Below are 24,256 nucleotides of genomic sequence, written 5' to 3' on the forward strand. Positions count from 1 at the left end.
GGTTGAAGACAGCGGAGGTGTATTTAGAGGGTAAATTAGTCAGGATGATATATATGAGGGTGCCCATGTTTACGGATTTAGGGTTGTACCTGGTAGGTTCCTTGATAATTTGTGTGAGATTGAGGGCATCTAGTTTAGATTGTAGGACGGCCGGGGTGTTAAGCATATCCCAGTTTAGGTCACCAAGCAGTACGAACTCTGAGGATAGATGGGGGGCAAGCAATTCACATATGGTGTCATATGGGTCTTTAGCAAGCGGCAACAGTGAGAGACTTATTTCTGGAAAGGTGGATTTTTAGAAGTAGAAGCTCAAACTGTTTGGGCACAGACCTGGATAGTATGATAGAGCTCTGCAGGCTATCTCTACAGTAGATTGCAACTCCGCCCCCTTTGGCAGTTCTATCTAGACAGAAAATGTTGTAGTTCGGGATGGAAATTGCTGAATTTTTGGTGGCCTACCTAAGCCAAGATTCAGACACTACTAGAACATCAGGGTCGGCAGAGTGTGCTAACGCAGTGAATAACTCAAACTTGGGGAGGAAGCTTCTGATGTTAACATTCAAGAAACCAAGGCTAATGTATAGAGAAGATTAAGACAAGATGGCGTATTGAATAGAAAGCAGGACAAACCACCTCAAGATAAAAACATAATATTCAAAATCAGTAAGTTAGACTAAATATTAGGATTTCATATCTTCGCAGTTAATAAAATTAAATCTGGATAATAACACAAAACAAATCATAAGGCTAGAGAAATATATCGACAAATATTACAACAACACGCAATACCCAAACATGGCGGAAGATAAACGAGGAGAACCAATCTCCAAGAGAAAACGCGACTCGTCGAACGATACAGATGATATATGCTTTTCACCACTGGGTCTGGTAAGTGTGGAAAGCGACCTGTTGAAGTCGATAAATGACAAATTGGGCATACTAGAATTGGTCAGTAAGGACGTTAAAGAGTTGAAAGCAAGTCTTGAAATGAGTGACGAAAAAGCTGTGATAATGGAGAAAGAAACCAAAAACGTAAAAGTGACAGTCACTAAGATGGAAACGGACGTTAGGGAACTTAAAAAGGAGAACAACCTTCTGAGATAAGCCTTACTAGACATCCAAACTAGATCGATGAGAGAAAATCTAGTATTTACGGGTATTCAGGAAAAGGAGGCAGAAATAACCGAGAATATTATGAAGGATTTCCTGCATACAGCGCTTCAAATCCCACTCGAGGCTGTCGATAAAATCCAACTCGAACGTGTACACCGTTTTGGACAAAGAGGACAGAAATATGATCGCCCAATCGTTGCCAAATTTGCATTTTTTAAGGATAAAGCAATGGTTAAAAGCCTAGGTTAAAGATTTGCTGGCACGAAAATAGACATGAATGATCAGTTCCCGAGGGAGATTGCAGAAAGGCGCAAAGTTCTGTATCCAATCTTCAAGGAAAATAGATTAAAAGGTAAACGTGTTGCACTTGTGGTCGATAAACTATATATTGACAATCCAAATGTTCAGAGACACAAAGACTACTCCATGGCTATTCTAAAAGTTGTAATAGAGGAGTCGAGTAATGGAACACCCAATACTAGCAATGATAGGAATTGTAATATTAAAGAACATTTATAGTAAGTATAGTGTTTTAAAATAGGATAAAGCGATATAACAAGAAAAGATAACAAGCAGAATAATACATATTTTAATACAACTAATTAGAACATGGCTTTTTTGGCGGGCAGTTGTTGTTTTGGCGGAAGGTTGTTGTGGTTGGTTCTCCCTGGCGTCCTTTCCACCTTGCGGCAGGTGTGGGATGCGAGTGCGTTTGAGCGCTCTGCCCATTTCCTCCGCAGTCAACCATGTGGTGTGCATTTTTGTGTTTGGAAAGGTGTGGCGTTAAGTGAGTGAGAGGGGAAATGGTTGCATATCCCAGAGCCGACGGGTGTCTATGAGCAGGGGTAGTGAGAGAGCTTTCAATTTTGTGTAGATGAGGGATATACATTTTTAAATATAGTATACATCTAATCTAATTTTTTATTGTCCTATCATGATGGAAAGATCCCCAACCCTATATCCTGGACACCCACCTGAGTGCCCCATACACCAAAGGGAAGTTCCCATCTGTTTTATGGACCTGCTGAGAGTATGCAGCCTAAACAGAGAAATAAATGCGGTCAGAGACCTACTTGAGCAGCACCGCCCCCTCAAGATTCTGAGCCTGCCTGGCAGGGGGTCACACTCGGACAATCAGAGAGGGGGTTTATCATTGTGGCCCAGGTGGCACAAAATAATCAAAGGTCTGACTGCACGGAGATGCTTGGGAAAAATGGTTACAACGGGGGACCAGAGTGTTTGTGTCTCAGGTGAAGAGGGTGGATCTGATCTCCATCACCTAGGACTTGACATAGATTAATCAAATCTCACATTGTTGTCAATTTCTGCTCAATCTTGCATGCTTTCTCAATCAGCTGTTACTGTATGTGCACTCATAAATCAGGTCCTTTCTTGAGTTGGCTCTGGGATGTAAGAACCGTTGAGCATCTGATTTTATGGTTGATTGTGGAGGAAGGGGGTTGAGTGTGTTGGAGTATGTGCGTGTGTGTTTGTCCTGCATCTGTTGTGGGGAGTATGGGATGGACCGCGGTAATTGTTTGCTAGGATAATAATTGCTTGTCAATAAATGAAATGGCAATCCGGGGTATATGTTAAAATCCTATGCATGAATATTACGCATATTAATTGATAATGATGGAAAATAAGATATGCAAGATATTTGAATAGATATATATTTTGAGAGAGAGAGAGAGAGAGAGAGAGAGAGAGAGAGAGAGAGAGAGAGAGAGAGAGAGAGAGAGAGAGAGAGAGAGAGAGAGAGAGAGAGAGAGAGAGAGAGAGAGAGAGAGAGAGAGAGAGAGAGAGAGAGAGAGAGAGAGGAGAGAGAGAGAGAGAGAGAGAGAGAGAGAGAGAGAGAGAGAGAGAGAGAGAGAGAGAGAGAGGGTGGGATGCCGATCACTGGGATAACGACTCAACTTGGGATGAGGAGGGGCTTTAATGGGGGAATTAGTGGAGAACAATTGAAGGGTTACTTAGTAGCAATGCAAATATCACGGTACAGCTATATGGACACTCAATCATTATGATATTTTTTATTGGTAAATTTACAAACATATATAATGATAAATAGACTTGAAACTTGTATCTCATTATGGTTTATAGTGAAATAAGTATAGCCAGTTATAATTGTAATGGCTTAGCTGATAATAACAAAAGAAGAACAATATTTACATGGCTCAAAGAGAAGGAATATAATATCTATTGTTTACAGGAAACTCATCAATTCTAGATGAAGTTGCGTGGAGGCTTAAATATCCTGATGTAGTGAGATATACATGGCGGAGACTCAATCAAGCTAGTCGTCTTGACTTCTTTCTTATCTCATTCTCGTTGGCACCAAAAGTTTTAAAAGTGTTGATAGGGGACAGAATGCGGTCGGACCATCATATAATTGGCATATACATTACTCTTACTGAATTTCCACGTGGGCTAGGATATTGGAAATTTAATCAAAGCCTATTGGATGATAATTTATTTTTAACTAGGACAAAGGAATTTATAACTGACTTTTTCCGACATAACATAGGTACAGCAAATCCCCTTATTGTATGGGACACCTTTAAATGTGCCTTTAGAGGCCATGCAATTCAGTACTCATCTCGAAAACAAAAGCAATTTAGGTCAAAATAATTTATACTAACAAAGGAAATAGAAAGTCTAACATAACAGATAGATTGCAATAAAAACTGTAACATAGAGGCTCAGAATAAATTAGAGGAAAAACAAAAAGAAATGGAGAAACTTATTCAAGAAAGATCAAGTGTAATATATTATAAAAATAAAGCATACTGGATGGAATATTGGGAAGAATGCACCAAATTATTTTTTTATCTTCAACATAGGAATGCTACCAAAAATAATTTAATAAAACTGGTTACAATTGACAGAGTCACCCATGATTCACCAAATTATATTTTGAAGGAGGAAACAAAGTACTTTAAGCATATGTTTTCGTTTCAGTCGCCTACATCTCCTCTAACTGAAGCTAATTGTAGAGATTTTGTTTCTATTGATAATGTCAAATTAACAGTCATACAGAAAGACTCATGTGAAGGTGAAATTACAAAGGAGGAACTTCTGGATGCAATTAAAGACTTTAAGTCCGGTAAAACTCCAGGGTTGGATGGCATACCAGTCAAGGTATACCAAACCTTTTTTGATATACTAAGAGGACCGTTATTAGCATGTTTTAACCACTCCTATATAAATATATAAAATTTACATTACCATGTAGTTTACCAATAAAATGGTCTGATGGTGATGTGGATATACTCAGAATACATATCCCAAAGGAAATAAATGATCTCACTTCAATAAATTTGAACAGAAAGTTAGCAAAAATACAGTGGGGAAAAAAAGTATTTAGTCAGCCACCAATTGTGCAAGTTCTCCCACTTAAAAAGATGAGAGAGGCCTGTAATTTTCATCATAGGTACACGTCAACTATGACAGACAAATTGAGAAAAAATAATCCTTAAAATAATTTTTAATGAATTTATTTTCAAATTATGGTGGAAAATAAGTATTTGGTCACCTACAAACAAGCAAGATTTCTGGCTCTCACAGACCTGTAACTTATTCTTTAAGAGGCTCCTCTGTCCTCCACTCGTTACCTGTATTAATGGCACCTGTTTGAACTTGTTATCAGTATAAAAGACACCTGTCCACAACCTCAAACAGTCACACTCCAAACTCCACTATGGCCAAGACCAAAGAGCTGTCAAAGGACACCAGAAACAAAATTGTAGACCTGCACCAGGCTGGGAAGACTGAATCTGCAATAGGTAAGCAGCTTGGTTTGAAGAAATCAACTGTGGGAGTAATTATTAGGAAATGGAAGACATACAAGACCACTGATAATCTCCCTCGATCTGGGGCTCCACGCAAGATCTCACCCCGTGGGGTCAAAATGATCACAAGAACGGTGAGCAAAAATCCCAGAACCACACGGGGGGACCTAGTGAATGACCTGCAGAGAGCTGGGACCAAAGTAACAAAGCCTACCATCAGTAACACACTACGCCGCCAGGGACTCAAATCCTGCAGAGGATTGGGAGAATGTCATATGGTCAGATGAAACCAAAATAGAACTTTTTGGTAAAAACTCAACTCGTCGTGTTTGGAGGACAAAGAATGCTGAGTTGCATCCAAAGAACACCATACCTACTGTGAAGCATGGGGGTGGAAACATCATGCTTTGGGGCTGTTTTTCTGCAAAGGGACCAGGACGACTGATCCGTGTAAAGGAAAGAATGAATGGGGCCATGTATCGTGAGATTTTGAGTGAAAACCTCCTTCCATCAGCAAGGGCATTGAAGATGAAACGTGGCTGGGTCTTTCAGCATGACAATGATCCCAAACACACCGCCCGGGCAACGAAGGAGTGGCTTCGTAAGAAGCATTTCAAGGTCCTGGAGTGGCCTAGCCAGTCTCCAGATCTCAACCCCATAGAAAATCTTTGGAGGGAGTTGAAAGTCTGTGTTGCCCAGCGACAGCCCCAAAACATCACTGCTCTAGAGGAGATCTGCATGGAGGAATGGGCCAAAATACCAGCAACAGTGTGTGAAAACCTTGTGAAGACTTACAGAAAACGTTTGACCTGTGTCATTGCCAACAAAGGGTATATAACAATGTATTGAGAAACTTTTGTTATTGACCAAATACTTATTTTCCACCATAATTTGCAAATAAATTCATTAAAAATCCTACAATGTGATTTTCTGGATTATTTTTTCTCATTTTGTCTGTCATAGTTGACGTGTACCTATGATGAAAATTACAGGCCTCTCTCATCTTTTTAAGTGGGAGAACTTGCACAATTGGTGGCTGACTAAATACTTTTTCCCCCCACTGTAGATAAGATCTTGCTACCATGGAAGGGTAAATACCTGTCAATTTGTGGAAAAATCCCCCTGATGAACTCTTTAGTATTATCCCAGTTTACCTATTTGCTTATGGTCTTGCCTACGCCTAACGAACAGTTGTTTAAATTATATGAGAACAAATTTATTTGGAACGGCAAGCCAGACAAAATTAAACGTGCCTATTTATTTACATTTAAATTTTTTTTTTTTACATTTTAGTCATTTAGCAGACGCTCTTATCCAGAGCGACTTACAGTTAGTGAGTGCATACATTTTTCATACTGGCCCCCCGTGGGAATCGAACCCACAACCCTGGTGTTGCAAGCGCCATGCTCTACCAACTGAGCTACAGGAGGTCTATTTATTATTAATATAATGAATATGAATTCGGAGGACAGAAATGATTAAATATTAAAGCATTAGACCTATCACTAAAAGCTTCAGTCATACAAAAGTTATACTTAAATCCGAACTGGTTCTCTAGCAAATTAGTAAGATTGTCTCATCCAATGTTCAAGAATGGCCTTTTTCCCTTTATTCAGATTACAACCACTCACTTTCAGTTATTTGAAAAGGAAATAATCTCCCAAATATCACTATTTCTAAAACAAGCCATAGAAAGTTGGTTGCAATTTCAATTTAATCCTCCAGAAACAACAGAACAAATAATGCAACAAATATTGTGGTTAAACTCAAATATACTAATTGACCAAAAAACTTATTTTTTTGAGAAAATGTTTAAAAAAGGTATTATCTTTGTAAATGATATTATCGGTAGGACTGGTGGAGTTATGTCGCACATGCAGCTAACAAAAACATATGGAAATGTCTGCTCTACCCAAAATTACAACCAAATAATTGCAGCCTTACCGCAAAAATGGAAGAGGAAAGTGGAAGGGGGAGAAAGTAAGGAACTTGTCTGTCGGCCTTGCATTAAAGAACATAATTGGTTAAGGAAAACTGTGATAAATAAAAAAGTATATCAGTTTCATTTAAGGACCAAAGGATTGACAGCCGTCCCATATAGATTGCAAAATAGTTGGGAAGAGATTTTTGACGTACCGATTCCATGGCATAGTGTTTATGAACTGATGCGCAAAACGACACCGGATTCAAAACTTAGAATATTTCAATTTAAATTATTATATAAAATTCTTGCTACCAATATAATGTTATTTATATGGGGGATACAATCTTCCCAGCTCTGCAGATTTTGCTGCGAAGAGACAGAATCATTAGATCATTTGTTTTGGTACTGTCCATTTGTAGCTTGTTTTTGGACACAGGTCCAGGAATGGCTAAAGGATTGCAATATTTACCTGGAGCTAACCTTGCAGATAGCATTACTGGGTGATCTGAAAAGTCATAGTCAATCGATCAATAATATAATAATACTTTTAGCAAAAATGTTTATTTTCAATTCGCAATCTGTAGAAGCAATGAGAATAGAAAGGTTCAGAACTTTTGTAAGACATCACAGTACAGTTGAAATATATATGGCAAATAGAAATCCTATATGGATGGTGTTAAGAGATAGATGGGAGGTGTTGAATGGAATTGAAGGATGGGACTAATAACAACTAACAACAACTAATAACAACAAGATAACTAATAATGTAAGCATACTGTGTCCATAATAAGTATATAGGTTGTAGGTTGGGAGCTTTTGTGAAAGAGCACAGTTAGAAAGATATGGCATATATAAGCAAACCGGATGGACATCATGAAAATGATCGGAGAGGTTGAGAGTAGAAGAAGTTCAGGCAAAAAACAAACAAAATGTAAATATTGTAAAATTGACTGAGTCCATAAAATGTAGATAGTAAGTATAAGCTTCACTAGTTTACTCCAAGTAGGGAAAGGGTGGCAGGGTTGGAAAGTAATAAAGGGGAATATATTTGTTTTATAGGATATGTATGTATGTATGTATGTATGTGTGTGTATGTGTATATATATGTATGTGTGTATGTATGTATGTATGTATGTATGTATGTATGCATGTATGCATGTATGTATGTATGTATGTATGTATGTATGTAAACATGTGGGATTGTCACGCCCTGGCTCTGGGGACTATGTTATGTTGAGCCAGGGTATGTAAGTCTATGTTTGTATATCTATGTGGGCCTGAGTGACTCCCAATCAGAGGCAACGAGTGTCAGCTGGTTGTCTCTGATTGGGAGCCATATTTAACTATCGGTCTTTTCACTTTGTGTTGTGGTTTCTTGTTCCGTTAAGGTTTGTTCGTGTTGTAACCTTAGACGTCACGCATCGTTGGTTATTGTTTTGATCGTGTGATCAGTTAATAAATATATATTATGTTCACCTTCAACGCTGCGCATTGGTCCTCTCTCGTAGACGATCGTGACGGAAGAAACCACCAGAACTGGACCAAGCAGCCTAGTGAGGAGCAGAGTAGGTGGACTTGGCAACAGTGGAGGCAGAGCTTCGACTGGGTCAAGCCGAATGAGGAGCTGAATGACGGAGATTGGAAGCAGAGGAGCGAGAGGTGGGCGAGAATTATCGAGGCCTGGCCCACGGGGAAGAGAGACTCCCAGAAATTTTTTAGGGGGGGGCTCACGACGTCGGACCAGCAGGAGGCCGCGATAGAGCGGCCCAGTGGGTTGCCAGAGGAGGCCGCCAGGTTACGGGGGCCACTGGTCGAAGAGGGGATGGAGGATGTAGAGGCACGGCGAGAGGTACTGGCGTGTGTTGCCAGTCCGGTCCGGCCCGTTCCAGATCCCGGTGTAGGGCCAGTGGTGTGTGTCCCCAGTACGGTCCGGTCTATTCCTGCTCCCCGCACCAAGTCAGGGGTGCACATCGTCAGCCCGGTTCGGCCCGTTCCTACTCCACGCACCAAGCCTACGGTGTGCGTCGACAGCCCAGCCCGGCCCGTTCCTGCTCTCCGCACCAAGTCTGTGGTGCGCGTCGCCAGCCCAGTCCGGCCCATCCAAGCTCCCCGCACCAAGCCAGTGGTGTGCGTCGTCAGTCCGGCACGGCCCGTGCCTGCTCTCCGCACCAAGTCTGTGGTGCGTTTCGTCAGCCCTGTCCGGCCCGTTCCTGCTCTCCGCACCAAGTCTGTGGTGCGCGTCGCCAGCCCAGTCCGGCCCATCCAAGCTCCCCGCACCAAGTCAGGGGTGCGCTTCGTCAGCCCGGTCCGGCCCGTTCCTGCTCCCCGCACCAAGTCAGTGGTGTGCTTCGTCAGCCCAGTCCGGCCTGTCCCTGCTCCACGCACCAAGCCTACGGTGTGCGTCGTCAGCCTGGTAAGGCCCGTTCCTCCTCCACGCACCAAGCCAGGGGTGCGCGTCGTCAGTCCAGCACAACCCGTGCCTGGGTCATGTCCGGAGCCGGATCCGCCGCCGAGGCGGAGTGCCCACCCGGTCCCTCCCCTGTTGTGGTTGTTTGGCGCGGTCGGAGTCCGCGCCTTTGGGGGGGGGTACTGTCACGCCCTGGCTCTGGGGACTATGTTATGTTGAGCCAGGGTATGTAAGTCTATGTTTGTATATCTATGTGGGCCTGAGTGACTCCCAATCAGAGGCAACGAGTGTCAGCTGGTTGTCTCTGATTGGGAGCCATATTTAACTATCGGTCTTTTCACTTTGTGTTGTGGTTTCTTGTTCCGTTAAGGTTTGTTCGTGTTGTAACCTTAGACGTCACGCATCGTTGGTTATTGTTTTGATCGTGTGATCAGTTAATAAATATATATTATGTTCACCTTCAACGCTGCGCATTGGTCCTCTCTCGTAGACGAGCGTGACAGGGATTGGAAGTGATGCAGACAATTACATTGATGGAAGTTACAATCTATCTGCAATATTAAGTTGATCTACCCCCCCCCCCAAAAAAAAAAAAAATAAGAAGAAGAAGAAACCAAGGCTTTTACGGTTGCAGAAGTCAACAAATGATAGCGCCTGGGGGGTAGGAGTGATACTGGGGGCTACAGGGCCTGGGTTAACCTCTACATCACCGGAGGAACAGAGGAGGAATAGAATAAGGATACGGCTAAAGGCTTTTTAGAGCTGGTCTTCTAGTGCGTTGGGTACAGAGAATAAAAGGGGCCGATTTACGGGCGTTGTAGAATAGATTCAGGGCATTATGTACAGACAAGGATATGGAAGGATATGAGTACAGTGGAGGTTCACCTAAGCATTGGGTAACTATGAAAGAGAGAGCATCACTGGAGGTACCGATTGAGCCGGTCTCCGTGTGTATGTGGGGTGGGACAAAGGAGCTCTCTGAGGCTGGTTGAGCGGGACTGGGGGCTCTACAGTGAAATTGTATAATAAGAACTAACCCAAACAGCAATAGGCTAGGCATATTGACATGGGAGAGAGGCATAACGCAATCACAGGTGTTATTCGAGAGGGCTAAGACAACAACTGGTAATGGCGACGAAAATTTGGGCTGAGGCTAAACAGATAAACAGGATGGGGTACCGTGTAAAGGAACAGTCCAGCAGGCATTAGCTGTGTAGCTGAGCGATCATAAGGTCCAGTGAACAGCAATAGGGAGCAGTTCATAGGCTGCTACAGCACAGGCAAGCAGGAGGCACGGCTGTTGATTGCGCATGCTAGCGGGCCGGGGCTAGCGGATGGATCTTCTTAGTTGTCGCAACGGGAAGCCTGTTGAAACCATATCAGACGATTACATCGGCAGACCAGTCGTGATGGATCGGCGGGCTCCGTGTCGACACTAGGAGGTCCCGTCCTGCTGACAGAGAGGTAGATAGCCGGGAGATGGGCCTGGCTCGAGGCTAGCTCAAGGCTAACTGGTACGTCGGGACAGTGGTGATTAGCCAACAACAGCCATTCTGTTGCAGCTAGCTAGTTGCGATGGTCCGGTGTTAAGGTCCAGTGATTCCGGCAGAAAATCCGATATGCTCTGGGTCGATAGCATGCTGTGGCCGATAATTGTTCAGGCTAGAGCTGGCTGGTAGGTAGTGCAGGCCACGGACAGTGGTGAAGACCGATAACGGTGGCTAATAGCAAGTAGCTAGTTAGCTCGCTAGTTTCAGCCGTAGGTTCTTGATAAAAATAAAGAAATAATAGAATCCGTTCCACATTGGGTGAGGCGGGTTGCAGGAAAGTATATTTAGTTAAAGGGTGGAAAGTGAGAGAGAGATATAGTGGGGAGAACAAGTATTTGATACACTGCCGATTTTGCAGGTTTTCCTACTTACAAAGCATGTAGAGGTCTGTCATTTTTATCATAGGTACACTTCAACTGTGAGAGACGGAATCTAAAACAAAAATCCAGAAAATCACATTGTATGATTTTTAAGTAATTAATTTGCATTTTATTGCATGACATAAGTATTTGATACATCAGAAAAGCAGAACTTCATATTTGGTACAGAAACCTTTGTTTGCAATTACAGAGATCATACGTTTCCTGTAGGTCTTGACCAGGTTTGCACACACTGCAGCAGGGATTTTGGCCCACTCCTCCATACAGACCTTCTCCAGATCCTTCAGGTTTCGGGGCTGTCGCTGGGCAATACGGACTTTCAGCTCCCTCCAAAGATGTTCTATTGGGTTCAGGTCTGGAGACTGGCTAGGCCACTCCAGGACCTTGAGATGCTTCTTACGGAGCCACTCCATAGTTGCCCTGGCTGTGTGTTTTGGGTCGTTGTCATGCTGGAAGACCCAGCCACGACCCATCTTCAATGCTCTTACTGAGGGAAGGAGGTTGTTGGCCAAGATCTCGCGATACATGGCCCCATCCATCCTTCCCTCAATACGGTGCAGTCGTCCTGTCCCCTTTGCAGAAAAGCATCCCCAAAGAATGATGTTTCCACCTCCATGCTTCACGGTTGGGATGGATTTCTTGGGGTTGTACTCATCCTTCTTCTTCCTCCAAACACGGCGAGTGGAGTTTAGACCAAAAAGCTATATTGTTGTCTCATCAGACCACATTACTTTCTCCCATTCCTCCTCTGGATCATCCAGATGGTCATTGGCAAACTTCAGACGGGCCTGGACATGCGCTGGCTTGAGCAGGGGGACCTTGCGTGCGCAGCAGGATTTTAATCCATGACGGCGTAGTGTGTTACTAATGGTTTTCTTTGAGACTGTGGTCCCAGCTCTCTTCAGGTCATTGACCAGGTCCTGCCGTGTAGTTCTGGGCTGATCCCTCACCTTCCTCATGATCATTGATGCCCCACGAGGTGAGATCTTGCATGGAGCCCCAGACCGAGGGTGATTGACCGTCATCTTGAACTTCTTCCATTTTCTAATAATTGCGCCAACAGTTGTTGCCTTCTCACCAAGCTGCTTGCCTATTGTCCTTTAGCCCATCCCAGCCTTGTGCAGGTCTACAATTTTATCCCTGATGTCCTTACACAGCTCTCTGGTCTTGGCCATTGTGGAGAGGTTGGAGTCTGTTTGATTGAGTGTGTGGACAGGTGTCTTTTATACAGGTAACGAGTTCAAACAGGTGCAGTTAATACAGGTAATGAGTGGAGAACAGGAGGGCTTCTTAAAGAAAAACTAACAGGTCTGTGAGAGCCGGAATTCTTACTGGTTGGTAGGTGATCAAATACTTATGTCATGCAGTAAAATGCAAATTAATTATTTAAAAATCATACAATGTGATTTTCTGGATTTTTGTTTTAGATTCCGTCTCTCACAGTTTAAGTGTACCTATGATAAAAATGACAGACCTCTACATGCTTTGTAAGTAGGAAAACCTGCAAAATCGGCAGTGTATCAAATACTTGTTCTCCCCACTGTATATATACGAAAAAAATACAAAAAACTAAAAAACAGTTTATTTATACGAGGACACAACAGAATACACAACCGCACTGCTACTCCATCTTGGCGGGAACTGGAACACGCTATCATACACGTCGATCCAGAGCATCCCAAACATGCTCAATGGGTGACATGTCTGCTGAGTATGCAGGCCATGGAAGAACTGGGACATTTTCAGCTTCCAGGAATTGTGTACAAATCCTTGCGACATGGGGCTGTGCATTATAATGCTGAATCATGAGGTGATAACGGCGGATGAATGGCACGACAATGGGCCACCAGGATCTCGTCACGGTATCTCTGTGCATTCAAATTGCCATCAATAAAATGCAATTATGTTCATTGTCCTTAGTTTATTTCTGCCCATACCATAACCCCACCGCCACCATGGGGCACTCCGCTTGCCCACACGACACAAAACACACCATCTGACATCTGCCCGGTACAATTGAAACTGGGATTCATCTGTGAAGAGCACACTTCTCCAGTGTGCCAGTGGCCATTGAAGGTGAGCATTTGCCCACTGAAGTCGGTTACGATACTGAACTGCCGTCAGGTCAAGACCCTGGTGAGGACGACGAGCACTTTTAGAGTGGCCTTTTATAAGGTGCACCTGTGTAATGATTATGCCATTTAATCAACTTCTTGATATGCCACACCTGTCAGGTGGATGGATTATCTTGACAAAGGAGAAATGTTCACTAACAGGGATGTAAACAAATTTGTGCACAACATTTGAGTGAAATAAGCTCTTTGTGCATATGGAACATTTCTGGAATATTTTCTTTCAGCTCATGAAACATGGGATCAACACTTTACATGTTGCGTTTATATTTTAGTTCAATGTAGGTTCACATGGAAATCTGATAAGTTGTATATCCTTTCTGTTTTCTACAGGGTGAAGATGGGAAGGATGGGGCTCCTGGGTTGTCAGTGAAGGTTGGTTGCATCTTTTTTACACTACCTTCTATAATATCATTAGTGGACATTGATGGTTGTGTCTTCCTTATACTGTGTAATTTTATCCTGTCTTCACCTTTGTTCTGTCTCTTTTCAGGGTGAGCCTGGTGCTCCTGGCCCTGAGGGACTCCAAGGACTAGCTGGACTTCCTGGCGCCAGGGTCAGTATTGAACCAGAAAGTACAGCATGCCTCATGTGCTGTAACCATTAACTTAAGTCTTAGCTAAACCCAGGGGTGAAAGTAGATTTAATTGATGTGTCCACTGCTGTCCGAGTGTGTCTTGGTTCCGGCCAGTCATATCTGCCTAGCCAAAATTGTAATGTTCACGTTGAACCACACTGCAAATTTGTCATGCGGCTGACAGGCAGTTATGATACATCTTGGTTTAATAGCCTACAGTTTTTTTGCCATCTTTGTTTTTATAATTGTGAAAGGCTCATGTTTTACCAGTACAATGTACCCCCACTATTTCCGTACAGGCATACTTTCACCTACTAACTGTCTACTATAAAGGTGTTTCACTATGGTTTTTGTGCTTGTCTCTCCCCAGGGATTGAAAGGAGACAAAGGCGATCCAGGACCAAAGGTATGTTAGTGTTAGACAACAGAACGATTCCAAACTAACCCTGATGTGAGATGTTCTTCTACCCTCGTCTACTGTTCATCATATAGTATGTGTGGTTGTATCAAAGCCTGTTACAACATTATAGACCATTGGTTGTATTATTCAAAATGGCATGTATTCATGTCATGTTAAGTTCATGGGGGAAATGTGTCCTAACTGTCCTGTGTGCTGTGTCTTCCAGGGAGAGTGTGGTCCTGATGGACACAATGTACCTGGTCCTCCTGGTCCTCCTGGCCCTCCAGGACCCATCATCAATCTGCAGGATGTAGGTCCACCCCTCACAACTCCCATCCTCTGTCTGAGTGCTGTTTCACAAATAACACACACATATTGACCAGGAATATAACTGTTGTGTTTTATTAAGGGGTTATTACCTTCATGAGTATTCATAACCAAATGGGAGTGCACACATATATTACATGAAGTATCTTGAGATGTCTGTTGCAATTGAATTCATCGCCATCCACTTGGTTTTCAAATATTCATAGTTTATACAGTATGTAAAGTGTATAGCTTGTATAGATACAGTAGATTTACTATTGTAATCAGGTGTGTCATATATTTATCCTCAGCTCCTCCTGAACAACACAGAGGGCATGTTTAACATCACTGAGATCCGTGGGTCCCCTGGCCCAGTGGTGAGAAGCACAATGTTCAGTTTATATGTATTTCTGAAACTAGTCGGTTATATTTGAATGGAAATGTCCATTCTGCCCTACATTAAATGGGCTGGACGCTGAAGCATGGGACATATCAATATGCCTCAGGGCAGTTTGCATTTATTGCTATGTCATGCATGAGCAATGACATTAATGATTAATTCATTCTGGTCACATCTGTCATGTGTGAAGCCAGAATGGCCTGTTTTCAATTCCTCAATGCCTATTTATTAGAAGTAGGTTCAGCTAAGGGTCAGCCTAACCATCTAATCAACCATTAATGCAACCATAATACATACTTGATCCAGAATACATATAGTTAGGTTATATAATGCATATACTTAGCCTACTTACATAATGTATGTATACGGTCACACTCAACCATGATTATATCAGGTCTAAAGCTTATTGATACATTACAGCCTTGAAATGTGTGTATTTTGTGAGATGCTTGCTAATACATGCTGCATAGAAACTGCATGTTACTGTATTATTCCATGCGATTGACAGCTATGCTAACGTAGTCCTGCTACCTGCCTATGTGTGTTTTGTTGCATGTCACAGGGCCCTGAAGGAGAGCCTGGCAGAGCAGGATTCCCTGTAAGATAAACTCCATACTTAATATGTGATAACCCCATATATGGCATGCAGGATCCATTGTATATTTATGTATTACTGTATTACAGATTTAATTTTGTCTTTGCCGCCTGAACATGTAACAGAGACTGAACATTAGTCCAGATGCGACAAAACTAGGGCCTGAAGGACCTGCCTTGTTGATAGTGCTGTTAAGAAGGCAGAGTAGCGCTTTATTATGGACAGACTTCTCCCCATCCTCTGTAGCTCAGCTGGTAGAGCACGGCGCTTGTAACGCCAAGGTAGTGGGTTCGATCCCCGGGACCACCCATACACAAAAAAAAAAATGTATGCACGCATGACTGTAAGTCGCTTTGGATAAAAGTGTCTGCTAAATGGCATATTATATTATTATTATTATTATTATTATTATTATTATTATTAGCTACTGTTGTATCAATATGTTTTGACCATGACAAGGAACCAAGCAGTTTAGTCACCTCAACTTGCTTAATTTCCACATTATTCATTACAAGATTTAGTTGAGGTTTAGTGAATGATTTGTCCCAAATACAATTATTTTAGTTTTTGAAATATTTATAACTATCTTATTCCTTGCCACCCATTCTGAAACTAACTGCAGCTCTTTGTTAAGTGTTGCAGTCATTTCAGTCACTATAGTAGCTGACCTGTATAGTGTTGAGTCATCCGCATACATAGACACACTGGCTTTACTCAAAACCAGTGGCATGTTGTTAGTAAAAATTGAAAAAAGTAAGGGTCCTAGACAGCTGCCCTGGGCAATTCCTGATTCTACCTAGATTATGTCTGATAGGCTTCCATTAAAGAACACCCTTTGTGTTCTGTTAGACAGGTAACTCTTTATCCACAATATAGCAGGGGGTGTAAAGCCATAACACATAAATTTTTCCAGCAGCAGACTATTATCGATAATGTCAAAAGCCGCACTGAAGTCTAACAAAACAGCCTCAGGGCACACACTTTCTAGTAGGCTTAAATTGAAGATATGGCAAATAGGAGTGGGAATATTGTCCGCTATTATCCTCAGTAATTTTCCATCCAAGTTGTCAGACCTCGGTGGCTTGTCATTGTTGATAAACAACAATAATTTTTTCACCTCTTCCACACTCACTTTACAGAATTCAAAATTACGATGCTTGTCTTTCATAATTTGGTCAGATATACTTGGATGTGTAGTGTTAGCGTTTGTTGCTGGCATGTCATGCCTAAGCTTGCTAATCTTCCAATAAAAAAGTCATTAAAGTAGTTGGCAATATCAGTGGGTTTTGTGATGAATGAGCCATCTGATTCAATGAATGATGGAGCTGAGTTTTTGGCCAAAATTTCATTTAAGGTGCTCCAAAGCTTTTTACTATCATTCTTTATGTCATTTATCTTTGTTTCATAATGTAGTTTCGTCACATGATTTCTCAATCTGCAGTACGTTTGCCAATCTTATTTTCAATTTATTTTGCCTCATCCCTCTCAACCATAAAATTGTTCAATTCCTCATCAATCCACAGGTATTTAATAGTTTTTACAGTCATTTTCTTAATGGGTGCATTCTTATTAGTAACTGGGATAAGCAATTTCATAAATGTGTCAAGTTTAGTGTCTGGTTGCTTGTCATTACACACCATGGACCAACAAATATTATTTACATCAACAACCTAGGAATCACTACAAAACTTGTAGGTTCCTTATCATAATGAGAAGAGTCTGTCGTTCTGAATAAAACATATATTTTGACTCACCTACTATAAGTACATTATGTTCTAATACGCTTATCTTTTCTGTTCATAATTATTCTTGTGATCTTTGCCCAGGGCCCAAGAGGACCAAAGGGTGACATTGGGCTTCCTGGTCTTCACGGTCCACCAGGAATGAAGGTAAGCTCAGAGGAAGCTCTCATCTTTAGTGTTAACTGCCCTTGCATGCTAGGGCATTTATATTCTCTGGACCTTACATCAGATAGGTAGGATTTCTTTAACCTAACCAAGACCTGATGATCATGTCTTTGTATCTACTATGTCTTTCCTCATCATAGGGTGTGAAGGGGGAATCTGGTGTCACGATAGCTGCCGACGGCACTGTGTTGACAGGTGTCAGGGGCCCTCAGGGACCAAAAGGAGTCAAGGTGACGTTTCTTTCTACCTCTAGGGTCAAAGGTCATTGTATGGTAGTGGTTGTCTGATGATAAGCGTTCTGACCTTGTATGGGTGCTGTTTACAGGGTGAGCGTGGGTTCCCTGGAGCTGCTGGTATCATGGTGAGTGAATGAATACTTGTTAAATCAATGCTCTGTTACATTGGTCTTAGCTATAGACATCTGAAACAACTGTAAACATATAAGGCTGGTTTCCCGGACAGAGACTAAGCCTAGTCCTGGACTAAAAAGTACTTTCAATGTAGAATTTCCATTGAACATGCTTTTTTGTCCAGGAATAGGCTTAATCTGTGTCTGGGAAACTGGTCCCTACTGTCTACTGAGTGAAAATGTTATGAAAAAATATAATGTTTTATTTTTAAGGGACCAATTGGACCAACTGGACAAAAAGGAGAATACGGATTCCCTGGTCGACCGGTTAGTGTTTTTAGTCAACCCTCTACTGTTTTCATTTGTTTGGTTATTATATGAGAGTTTGAGCTGTCACTTTAATCTGCCCTGTGTAAGTGTTGACCTTTTTCTTCTGTAGGGACGACCTGGAATGGCAGGGAAGAAGGGAGACAAGGGAGATTCCATTGGTCAACCAGTAAGAATCGCCATCTTGAAATGTGATTTTATGGGATTACAGTACAATCAACTAACTAACTAATAGAAAAGTGAGGTGTCATTGACAGCGATTGATTGATCGGTGTGATTGTGTTTTAGGGACTTCCTGGTCCTCCTGGCCCTCCCGGTCCCCCAGGACCAGTAATAGGACTCAATGGAGTAAGTACAGTATGCCTGTATAACTAAGAATTGATGTGCTGATGTCATTGCTGTTTCTCTACTATTATTAGTATGCACTGTGGAACGGAATGGACATTTGGTTTTAGTAGCAATGTTCATACAGTAGCAATGAGACCTACTGGAGACAAGCAAAATAGAACAACAAATGAGCGATAGATTGTCTCCAGTGATGGTGTAATGTCAACACATTAAGTATTCGCTTTCATTGGATATCCAGATGCTGTCAATTATGTCGTCATCAATACTAGTCTGATGTCATAATTTCCCTCTGAATCCTAAAGACAGTTTTTCCGGTCCATGCCAGACCGTTCTGCAAAACACCAGTAAGTTTGTGTTTGAGCCCCTCTAAGGCCCTTTGGGTGTGGCGGTGCATGTAAGTCCGTGGGCTCTTACCGCTAACAGGCAGTCCCTCCCTGTCCTCTCCTCCTGTCTGCAGCCGTGCTGTGTCTCCCTCCGTGTTTCCTGGGTTTGTGGTGGTCCTCACAACAGCATAAAGCTGGCTCCTGCTCTTCCGCAGGTCATAAGGTCATATGTGACATCATACAGTCACATCTCAACCATACTGAATAGTCAAATTGTCTTCAATACATCAAGTTCTGAATTGATGAATTCAAACTCTTTTGAATGTTCAGCCTGCTTTATGCTGACAGTATAGAAGTCTAGTAGAAATCTAAAGAGCTTTTTTCCCATTGAGTGATCCTGTTCCTTTAACCCTGGGCATTTTGGAAGGTCTGTTGCTGTGTTGCTGTTGCATGTGGTTTTATCTGTTGGGTTTCAGCTTTAGAGCACTAAGAGGTTATTAATCAAATCAAATCAAGCTTTATTTATACAGCACATTTCATGCAACGTGCTTTACAGGAAAAAATGACACAAACTGAACAACTAAAAAGCACCCTAAGGAAAAGCAATGCTAAAAATATGTTTTAAGATCTCTTTTAAATATGTCCACAGTTTCGGCCCCCCTCAGGTTCTCTGGCAGGCTATTCCAGGCTGGGGGCATAATAACTAAAGGCTGCCTCCATGCCTCTTGGTTCTAGGCTTTGGGATAGTTAAAAGGCCAGTGCCAGAGGACCTGAGGGACCTACTGGGTACATACTTTAAACGCATGCCTGACATGTATTGGGGTGCACTATCGTGGATTGATTTAAAAAACAATAGAAGAATCTTAAAATTAATTCTAAAACTCACAGGCAGCCAGTGCAGAGACCTTAAAACCAGTGTAATGTGTGCTCTCCGTCTTCGAACTTCTCTGCGGTTCAAGGTGGCCAACCAAAATAAGAACATTCAACCTGAGTTCCTTACTACCTCTCGCCCTCCTTGTCCTCATTCTATGTTTAACCGGTGTGTGCAAGGCTGGCAGGGACGTTTTAACACCTAAATGAATTACACATCTCTCTCCATGTCTCCATTTTAATTTCCAGACATTTTGGACTGAACAGAAACAACTTTACTTGTTGCCTGTATAGGATGTAAAGCTGTTTTGTTGGTGATTATTTTGGGGGAATTATGTGGATCTGGTTTTGGGTGTAATTTTATATTAACCGTATTATTTGTGACATCCTTCCACAACAAGTTTGATCCACAATAACCATACAATCTTGTGTTTTAGGTGAATGGCAGCAGGGGATCATCACAAGGTAAGTAATCAATGAATCACACTGACAATATCGGATCACCTATCCAGCCTATGGAGCAGGCTTTACATTTTTATAGATGATCTCAGTTGTCTCATACACCTGTACTGTATTTATGTAAAGGTGGTAGGAGAGGAAACAGAGGTGCTAAAGGGGAAAAGGGAGAGGTTGGACTGCCTGGAACACCTGGAGAACAAGGTATGTATGTGCAGCCAAGGGTGCAGTTCCTTCTCCATTTAACTTGTTTATTGGCAATTAGCGCACTTAATTATAACAGAAACTTTACGCATGAGCGTATTCAGACATATGTTTGCAACAGACGACAGTTAACTAAGATGTCTTCTCCCTCCTCAGATGATGTTCTTCCAGAAGGTTTTGTGGTGAGTCTTTCCCCTTAAGTTCTTTAAGGAACATTTACAAGTAGTGGAAATGTATGTTACGTAAAACTCTTATGCATGTCATAGGGCGGAATGTGGCCTAATGGTTAAGAATGTTGGGCAGTAACCGAAAGGTCGCTGGTTCAAATCCCTGAGCTGACTAGGTAAAGAAATCTGTCGATGTGCCCTTGAGCAAGGCACTTAAACCTAATTGCTCCTGTATGTCGCTCTGGATAATGACTAAAATATAAATGTAATAGTCTGATTCAACCAAACTGTGTGTTTCTCAGGGAGAAAAAGGGGACGTGGGCTATGAAGGAGAGAAGGGTGATGCTGGGTTGCCTGGCCCTCCAGGTCTTCCTGGGAGATCAGGCCTTGTGGTGAGTAATTCCAGGCTCCAAGTACTCAAAAAAGTACAGTGTACATTTTACAAACTGTAGTCAAGGTAAATAGTAAAGACACTCTCATTTCCATACATGATAAAGCTTTTACTTTTGTATGTTACATTTGCATATGCTGTATATGTAGGGGCCAAAAGGTGAGTCCATCGTTGGCGCCCCTGGTCATCCTGGAGCTCCTGGTGAACCAGGGGTTCCTGGCATTGGACGACCAGGCACTCGGGGGCTCCCTGGCCCTGCCGGACCCCCTGGACCACCCCCTGTCTATGCCTCAGGTAACTGTGCACTGTGTGCTCGCTAAAATACAACATCTTAAACTAAGCCTTACTGTCATGCTTTAGTTTAGGGTGAGTTCCATGTTTATGTATTTAATAAAATACACAAATGTATGTTTAGTAAACCTACATTCCCCTTTATACCTTTGTATGACTGTTCTATTTTTCAGCTGTGAGTATTCCTGGCCCACCTGGGCCTCCTGGTCCTCCTGGGATTACTGGCTATGAAAACCCGGTAAGACAACCAGTAGGGTACTTCCTTGTATACTCACCAAATCAACATAGGTAAACACACAGGGAAATGTGTGTATGTGTTTGTACACACTTGTGTGTGTTTGCGTGTGCACTATAGAGTTCTCTCATTGTCAGCATGGATTTGCTTGAGCAGCATTGTCTATGTCCAGATGATTCAGTGTGAACTTCCTCTCTTCTCACCCCAGGTGACCACATACAGGAACACCATCACTCTGATGAGGGAGAGCCACCGTGCTGCAGAGGGCTCCATGGCCTACGTCTCAGACAAGGAAGAACTCTACCTTAGAGCCAGAGATGGCTGGCGCAAGGTTCAGGTACTTTACAGTCCCACAATCCCACAGTTATGTCTTCAGTTAATTAAAAGCCTTTGATATTGCTAAATTGGCATAGAAAATGAGATGTTGCCTGTGCTTATTCAGTGATGTGTGTCCTGTCTCTCCAGCTTGGTGAGCTGATCCCTGTCCCAGCAGAGACCCCATCCTCTACATTGTCCCAGGCCCTGAGCAGACCAGGAGATCGCAGCAGACCCCACAGGCCACACAGCCAGGTACTGTGGCTACAGTAACACACCACCCACTGTGGTTACACTGCACACTACATCTGGGGGGGTGCTTATATTTGTCCTGTTACACACAAGTGTGTAATGGAAATGTCGTTTTCTATTTTTTTTTAAATACTTTTTTCTCCCCAATTTTGTGATATCCAATTGGTAGTTACAGTCTTGTCCCATCACTGCAACTCCCGTACGGACTCGGGAGAGGTGAAGGTCGAGAGCCATGCGTCCTCCGAAACACGACCCTGCCAAGCCGCATTGCTTCTTGACACACTGCCTGCTTAACCCCCCGGAAGCCAGCCGCACCAATGTGTTGGAGGAAACACTGTGCAACTGGTAACCAAAGTCAGCGCGCCCGGCACGCCACAAGGAGTCGCTAAAGCGCGATGGGACAAGGACATCCCGGGTCTGTAGTGACACCTCTAGCACTGCCTTAGACCGCTGCGCCACTCGGGAGGCAGTAAATGTAGGGAGTGGGGTCACGGCCAGGGTCACCATTGTACAGCGTCCCTGGAGCAATTAGGGTTAAGTGCCTTGCTCAAGGGCTCATCAACAGATTTGTCACCTTGTCGGCTCCGGTATTCGAACCAATGACCTTTCGGTTACTGGCCCAACACTTTAATCTAGGGGCTACCTGCCGCTCTTTTTTTCAATGTTTTATTTCTGATTTCTTTACTCACGGCATGTCAATCTCTGCTTGTGTCTCTGTTTTTTTAGGAACTAGTTGGAACTAGCTACATGCCCAACTATAATGTCCTACCTCATACAGTACCTTCAGTACCTGGGGTAAGACTTCATTTTCATAATCAATATGCTATAGGTTTATACCTCTGTTGCACATTGTCACAATGGACTTGCTTGAGCTGTGTTGTCTATGTTTAAGTCCATTGACTGTTTTCCTCCCCAGCTGCACCTGGTGGCCCTAAACACTCCGTTCTCTGGGGACATGCGTGGCATCCGGGGGGCAGACTTCCAGTGCTACCAGCAGGCCCGCGCCATGGGCCTCACCGCTACCTACAGAGCCTTCATGTCCTCACACCTCCAGGACCTGGCCACCATCGTCAAGAAGGGAGACCGCTACAGCATGCCCATCATCAACCTCAAGGTACAGTTGTTGTCTCTTATGACAACTAAAACATAAACAATGGACTGATAGGTCCTTCGTTTTTTGGTTATGATGCGGTAAGACAGTTGTACTAATCTCATTAAGGTATAGTCATATTTTTCTAAATGAAAAGGTATATTTCCTTCATTGAAACTACAGGAAGTCTGTGACTGTAAATGTGACTTCAATCGTATCTTTTCCACAGGGAGAGGTGCTCTATGGCAGCTGGATGAACATCTTCTCTGGGAATGGAGGCGTGTTGGACCCATCAATCCCTATCTACTCCTTTGACGGACGGAATGTCATGATGGACCCCACTTGGTTAGTGACCAACTTTGACTGACCCCTTAAAAGACATACAGAGAACAATCACAGATTGTGATATTTAGTTGAACACTGAATTAAGTCACTCTGGAAATGAGTATCTCTAAATGTAAAATGTCATAGGTCTGTGTTTAACTCTCTGTGTGTGTTGTCTGTGAACGCAGGCCTCAGAAGCTGGTGTGGCATGGCTCCAGCACGGTCGGCATCCGTATGACCACTAACTACTGCGAGGCGTGGCGGGCAGGTGACATGGCAGTGACGGGCCAGGCCTCGCTCCTTCAGACGGGCAGACTGCTGGGCCAACACACCCGCAGCTGCTCCAACCACTTCGTAGTGCTATGTATCGAGAATAGCTACATTGACCACAGAAGGTCTAATTAACCTCAACACACACATCTAGTATACACTCTCTCTCACACACACAACTATATCCCATTAATGTTTTCATGAAGAACATGTAAAACTAAGCTATTGACGCATGTACAAGCAAATACAGTACACACACACACACAAACACACACACACACCTCTCATTGACAGCAAACAGCCATGTGGACCACACAATAAATGAACTCCCTCCACAAACACAAGAGTCTCCTATTAACAAAGAGCAGCTATATGCTGGACCAGAAGAGACACTTTAACACTATCACATACTGACCACAGCACTCACCTATCTACCACAAACAGATAGAGCATCTTCATACTGACCACAGATGAAACTCCCCCCACTTCATTCACCTCTCATTATTAACCTTCCATCAACACAGCATCACTGCATTGCACTTGTCCCTAATGTATGATTACT

At 42.8% G+C, this 24,256-nt stretch overlaps 1 protein-coding gene across 1 annotated transcript in view; it reads left to right on the forward strand.

Moving 5' to 3' along the window:
* LOC311147084 (collagen alpha-1(XV) chain-like) overlaps window positions 1-23,829 on the forward strand; it is a gene marked incomplete at both ends in the record, with an annotated part of 47,618 nt that extends 23,789 nt beyond the window's left edge. Inside the window, 25 exons of the mRNA XM_084183709.1 lie at window positions 13,631-13,672; window positions 13,791-13,853; window positions 14,245-14,280; window positions 14,501-14,584; window positions 14,892-14,957; window positions 15,543-15,578; window positions 17,402-17,464; window positions 17,623-17,712; window positions 17,808-17,843; window positions 18,105-18,158; window positions 18,271-18,327; window positions 18,447-18,506; window positions 18,809-18,850; window positions 20,137-20,164; window positions 20,285-20,359; window positions 20,516-20,541; window positions 20,829-20,918; window positions 21,067-21,211; window positions 21,382-21,446; window positions 21,652-21,780; window positions 21,909-22,013; window positions 22,737-22,805; window positions 22,927-23,124; window positions 23,330-23,445; window positions 23,613-23,829. Coding sequence (XP_084039835.1) covers window positions 13,631-13,672; window positions 13,791-13,853; window positions 14,245-14,280; window positions 14,501-14,584; window positions 14,892-14,957; window positions 15,543-15,578; window positions 17,402-17,464; window positions 17,623-17,712; window positions 17,808-17,843; window positions 18,105-18,158; window positions 18,271-18,327; window positions 18,447-18,506; window positions 18,809-18,850; window positions 20,137-20,164; window positions 20,285-20,359; window positions 20,516-20,541; window positions 20,829-20,918; window positions 21,067-21,211; window positions 21,382-21,446; window positions 21,652-21,780; window positions 21,909-22,013; window positions 22,737-22,805; window positions 22,927-23,124; window positions 23,330-23,445; window positions 23,613-23,829 — 1,992 coding nt within the window. The remainder of the gene's footprint in view (window positions 1-13,630; window positions 13,673-13,790; window positions 13,854-14,244; window positions 14,281-14,500; window positions 14,585-14,891; window positions 14,958-15,542; window positions 15,579-17,401; window positions 17,465-17,622; window positions 17,713-17,807; window positions 17,844-18,104; window positions 18,159-18,270; window positions 18,328-18,446; window positions 18,507-18,808; window positions 18,851-20,136; window positions 20,165-20,284; window positions 20,360-20,515; window positions 20,542-20,828; window positions 20,919-21,066; window positions 21,212-21,381; window positions 21,447-21,651; window positions 21,781-21,908; window positions 22,014-22,736; window positions 22,806-22,926; window positions 23,125-23,329; window positions 23,446-23,612) is intronic.
* Between the last annotated feature and the right edge of the window lie 427 nt (window positions 23,830-24,256).

The sequence above is a fragment of the Coregonus lavaretus genome (assembly GCF_964263955.1).
Source record: "Coregonus lavaretus genome assembly, chromosome: 19".
Lineage (NCBI taxonomy): Eukaryota > Metazoa > Chordata > Actinopteri > Salmoniformes > Salmonidae > Coregonus > Coregonus lavaretus.